The following is a 5,742-nucleotide window of genomic DNA, read 5'->3' on the forward strand; positions in this document are numbered from 1 at the left end:
GGCAGGCATTCAACTAAACAGTGTATTCGAAACAAACCAGTACGCTTTGGATATAAAGCTTGGGTCCTAGCCTCGAAACAAGGGTATTGTTTGTCCTTTGACATCTATCAGGGTAGAAGAGACAAAATGGCTGACCAAGCGAACCTGGGCGAATCTGTGATTTTGTCGTTCACAAATACTTTGAAAAGAGAATACCCAAAAATGGAATTTTCGTTACATTTCGACAACTTCTTCAGCTCCCTCGCAGTAATTCACAAGCTGAAAGAAGATGGTTTCGGGGCCACGGGGACTATACGTGAAAATAGATTGCAAAAATGTCCACTCATGGATACTAAGGAAATAAAGAAGAGCAAATGTGACCGAGGAACTTTCGATTATAAGACTGCCAAAGGTGTCATACTTGTGAAATGGAAAGATAATGCAGTGGTGACCCTTGGATCCAATCAGTATGGCATTCATCCAATCCAAGCCGCCAAACGGTTCTCGCGAGAAGAAAAAAAGGTGATAGTTTTAAAAGTTGGTTAGGCCCAATCCCGCAGGCTTTTGAATCCCGCGGGATCTCACGCGGGATGTGACCGATTCCGCGTGGGATTTTGCGGGATTTACAAGTATTACCCGCGGAATGCCGCAGTTCTAACACTGAAAGTACTCCATAATGGGTAGAACACCCTACCCAACCCACAACATTACCAGTTTATCAAACGGTATACAAGAAAATTAAATATATCAACATTATCATCTGGTATTAGAAATATGTAGATAGGTACCTAATCAATGAACCTAGGACAGAAATTTTATTTATGAATCGATAAGCTCTTAGAAGCACCTAACTGAGCTTGGTATGCAATGCAAGGTATGCAATGTGGAACACACAATTGGTGGATGTGCTACATTTCTGATACCTACATTACATACCTGCTCGTACCTACCTAAAACAGAACAGATAATAAAAATACCTAGGTGTTTTTCTGTTTTACCTTCATACCTACATCAGTTACGTAGGTACCTAATACCTACATGTAATTGAACACACAAATTTTGTATTCAACTTCCCTTTCCCCCTCACTTTATTAAGGAGCGCGGTAGCGCTCCGCCCCGCCAAGTCAAGAAAGTTTGACCGCGCTACTAGAGATATTATACGCGACAGGGAAAGTAGCCGTTTTCAGGTAGTTGTAGAGGGGCAACTACAAATGATGGAAGAAAACGGATTGCGTGTGTGTGTTCGGGCATGAAAGTAGAGCACGTTGAAAAAAAATGTCATCAAAATCGGTTAAGTTTAGCCGGAGATATTTGACTTTGAAAAACGTCAAATTTTTCATCATTTTCTGCTGCTGCTGCTTCTGCTTCTGCTTCCGCTTCTTCTTTGACGTTGACCGCTCTACAGCCTAAACCACTGGACCGATTTTGATGGTTGATGGCTCATTTTTTTTCTCGTGAGTGGTAGGTGTGCCTTTTCATATTTTCAAGGCCCCCAAAGGGCCCCTTCGGCCTTAAATTTGATAAAAGAGTGACTTTTAGGGAGAAAATTCTAAATTATCGCTCGGGTTGATTAATAAGGAAGTTTTGTGCTACGTTGAGAAGAAAGACGGAGTGTCCGAGTGGTAAGGAGTGTGGTCTTTGACAAACTGCTGAGCGGGTGGGGTGGGGGTTCAAATCCCACTGAGGTTATTTTTCGGGAAATGTCCGGGTTTTTGATGATAAGACTCCAATAATATTAAAAAGCGTTTTTCATTCTTTTGAGAAAAGATTTGAAAAAAAAAAATCGATAGGTACCTACCTACAAAACGAACGGGAGAACAAAAATCTCTTTAGAGAGAACAAAAAAAAAACCTTTTTAGTTGATTTTTTTCTATCTCGCTATTCGTGTGTAACTTAAAGTAAGGCAAATGCAGTGTTCTCTGCACCCTGGGCACTGGTGCAAACTATACATTTTGAAATTTGGGAAATGTCCGGGTTTTCGTTGGAATGTCCGGGTTTTTGGAACCAAATGTCCTACTTTTTAAAAATTTGATCTGGAGACCCTACTTCCCACGCATATATGAATATGTACCTAATTGATATGCGTGGCAACTGTATTGGGGGATCGTAATATAAAGGATTTACCTTTAGTTGATTTTAAACCTTTGAAACAGAACAATAGATTGTCAGGGGTTTACCATCTTGACTTCCCACGAAATTTTTTTTTTTTTTTTTTTTTTTTTTTTTTTTTTTCATTTTTCATCTACCTAGCCTGAGCCGTTGTCAATGTTTGTCAGGCGCACCCTGTATGTACCTATGTGCATACCCATAGCTCTACACTCTACAGGCACGGATTTATGATAACGACTTTTGATCGATATCTCGGTTAGGAATCATTTTAAGGTATATTTATATTATGTTCATAGGGTAAAAAAGTCTCGTATTGACCTCCTTGATCTATGGTTTGAATATTAAGATAAAGAAAAAATCCGACCAGCCTGTATAATGGAATTATGTGGGGGGGATCACCTTTAATTTCGAACATTCGAAAAATAAGGGCCACACTACTGAACACACATGTACATGTACAAAACACTATGCACTTGTCTTATCTCAGTACGTCCTACCTTGCAGATTTTCTCTGCGTGAACACTGGATAAGCTTCCGCCAAACACGGTGAAATCTTGACTAAATATGAAAACTGTTCTTCCGTTAACTGAACCCCGACCAGTCACAACAGAGTCGCCTGGAATCTAAAGAAAGATAAGTCGGATAAATATACTAACTTGGTGTCAACTAAGGCGCCCCAAAACTTTTGATACCTAGTTTGAATGTTAATTACTAGTGGTTCTGTGAACTGTAGACCTCACTCAGATTCTTTTGCCTAAGCTGAGACTTTCCCTAAATGGGTGACCCTACGTAATAACACATGTGAATCAAAACAGAAATGAAAGTAAAAGTATCTGCACGTCTTATGTATATGTAGGTACCTACATAATATGTAGGTATATCTAAAAAATCTGGTGTGAACATCACACGACTTTCCTTATCCTATTGAATGATGCTTATTTGAGTGTTCTTTTACCCCAACTTTTACAATATCTCTAACCGTTTTGTCGCTATAGCTGAAAACCGCCAAAAAACGGTCGAAATCTGTCCAAAAGCGGTCAAAATACCGCCAAGCGCAGCAACCATCTCAACCAAACGTTTTGTGTTGCATCCTTGTCACATTTGTGAACTACATACCAAATTTCAAGTCTCTAGCTCATACCATTCCCGAGATATTGTTAAATTACACAGAAAACCGCCAAAAAGCGGTAAAATGCCGCCAACCGTAGCACCGGTCTTAACCAAAAGTTTCGTGTCGCATCCTTGTCACATATGACATCTACATACCAAATTTCAAGTCTCTAGCTCTTACCATCTCAAAACCGACTGATATACTTCCCATCTTCACCCTCCATCCCAAAGTTGTCCTCCCCTCTCACTTCCTCCTGCCCTTCCACTCTAGCGGCATGCCTTTTCTTCTCTGCGCGCCGAATATTCGTCACGAACGTCTTTCCCTTGTCGGCGAAATGTTCCTCAATGTCGCGCAGCGTGCGCCCTTCTGTCTCCGGCATGACGAAGTACATGTACAGGGTGCCCACGACACTGATGGCGGCGTAGAAATACAGGTATTTGAATTTTGGACAAATTTAGGATTTAGAAAAATGTCCTGCTTTGAAAAAATGTCTTCTGGGTAATACTACGTCTGAATGGGTAACCCTACGTAATACATAATTATGTATCAAAACAGAAATAAAAAAAACTATCTACACGTCTTATGTAGGTACCTCTATCTAATAAAAAATAGGTGACACAGTTGACACTATTATAAAACCTGTCAATCACTCTAGAAAATAAAATTAAAGAATTTTTGATTTTGAACCTTTTAAAACGAAACAAAAGATTTACCTTTGGTTCATTTTGAACCTTTGAAACAGAACAATAGATTGTCAGGGGTTTACCATCTTGACTTTCCACGCATATGAATAATTGAATATGCGTATTGATATGCGTGGCAACTGTATTGGGGGATCGAAACAAAAGATTTACCTTTGGTTCATTTTGAACCTTTGAAACAGAACAATAGATTGTCAGGGGTTTACCATCTTGACTTTCCACGCATATGAATAATTGAATATGCGTATTGATATGCGTGGCAACTGTATTGGGGGATCGAAACAAAAGATTTACCTTTGGTTCATTTTGAACCTTTGAAACAGAACAATAGATTGTCAGGGGTTTACCATCTTGACTTTCCACGCATATGAATAATTGAATATGTATTGATATGCGTGGCAATTGTATTGGGGGATCGTAAAGTTTTGAAAAATCGTAACGGGGGCTCCGTTCAACTTTGGGGCCCTAAATTTTAATCAGCGACGTGCCTTGATTTAATGAAGATGTGTACCAAATTTCATCAAAATCAGACCAGGCAATCGGGAGTTATAGCGGAACATACAGACATCCAAACCAAATGCAAAACGGTCGAGTTAAAACATAGACCTTCACTTCGTTCGGTCAAAAAAAAAAAGTAAAATAGCTGGCTCAAATTTAGCACAACTTTGAAAATATCCGCCATCCTTATCCGTATCCGGATAATTATTCGGATTTCGGATAACCAGATAATACGGATGTGAATACGGATATCCGTTATCCGGATAATTTACAGATCTATTTGGAAATGGACAAGGAAGTGAAATGAGTTTCATGAAACGAGTTTCTCCATTGTGCACTGCGCCTAACTTTCCTGCGTCTCTCCATTGTGCACTGCGCCTACTTACCTTCTTCTCACTCATATTAAAGTCCACACATCTATGTTCCATAAACATATCATACTCTACGAATGTACCAGGATCACATAGTAGTTCCACTCTCTCTCTTGCAGTTAACTTGCCCTGAAATGACAAAAATTTATTATTGTCTAGTCTAGAGTCTAACCAGATGTTTAGAACAAGGGAATTTCCAACTTTTGGCCCTGTAGGTAACTTTTGCAGCTTGAAAAAACGTGATGTGATGTGATGTGATAGTAGTGTGGCTGTCCTGAACAAATTTTCGGTCCATCCCCCATCAGAAAAATAACACAGCGGACTTTAAATCTTGAAATCGATAGCGTTATTCTATCCAATCACCTATTCAAGTCGGGTCAATGGTGCACCGTACCCGCAATGCACCGACCAAGTTCTCGCACTACCATAAATAATGTAGTCAAAACATTGTGCTCTTACCTTATTATGCTGCGCTTGGATACTCTTGGTTCCTCCACCTTGTAATGCTATCGCTCGCATACTGTCAATCTGACCGCGTACCCTCATTAGATGATCCACATCATTGTAGGAATAGTACATTCGGCCCACAAAATTCATTTTGCTCCATACTTTAGTCACCAGATTAGAACTAGTTTTGTAAAACATGGCGACTGACATGAACTCACTTTATTAGATCGGTACGTACCACTTAGTGATATCTGCAGAGAGGAAACAGTCAGGACATGAAATGGGTAGGTAGATAGTACAGAGTGTTCAAAAAGTACTGGAACCCCTGAATATTTTTTTTGAATGACCAAAAATAATAAAACGTAGGTAGATAGTACAGAGTGTTCAAAAAGTACTGGAACCCCTGAATATTTTTTTGAATGACCAAAAATAATAAAACACTACCCGATTTCGGGTGTAGGTAGATAGTACAGAGTGTTCAAAAAGTACTGGAACCCCTGAATATTTTTTTGAATGACCAAAAATA

At 39.5% G+C, this 5,742-nt stretch overlaps 1 protein-coding gene across 1 annotated transcript in view; it reads right to left on the reverse strand.

The window, feature by feature from the left end:
• The window catches only part of LOC103520328 (propionyl-CoA carboxylase beta chain, mitochondrial), a gene marked incomplete at its 3' end in the record, with an annotated part of 20,414 nt that extends 14,924 nt beyond the window's left edge, over positions 1-5,490 (reverse strand). The window contains 3 exon segments of the mRNA XM_008485417.2: positions 2,586-2,711; positions 4,785-4,898; positions 5,229-5,490. Coding sequence (XP_008483639.1) covers positions 2,586-2,711; positions 4,785-4,898; positions 5,229-5,426 — 438 coding nt within the window.
• Between the last annotated feature and the right edge of the window lie 252 nt (positions 5,491-5,742).

The sequence above is a fragment of the Diaphorina citri genome, unplaced genomic scaffold, assembly GCF_000475195.1.
Source record: "Diaphorina citri unplaced genomic scaffold, Diaci psyllid genome assembly version 1.1 scaffold3476, whole genome shotgun sequence".
Classification (NCBI taxonomy): domain Eukaryota; kingdom Metazoa; phylum Arthropoda; class Insecta; order Hemiptera; family Psyllidae; genus Diaphorina; species Diaphorina citri.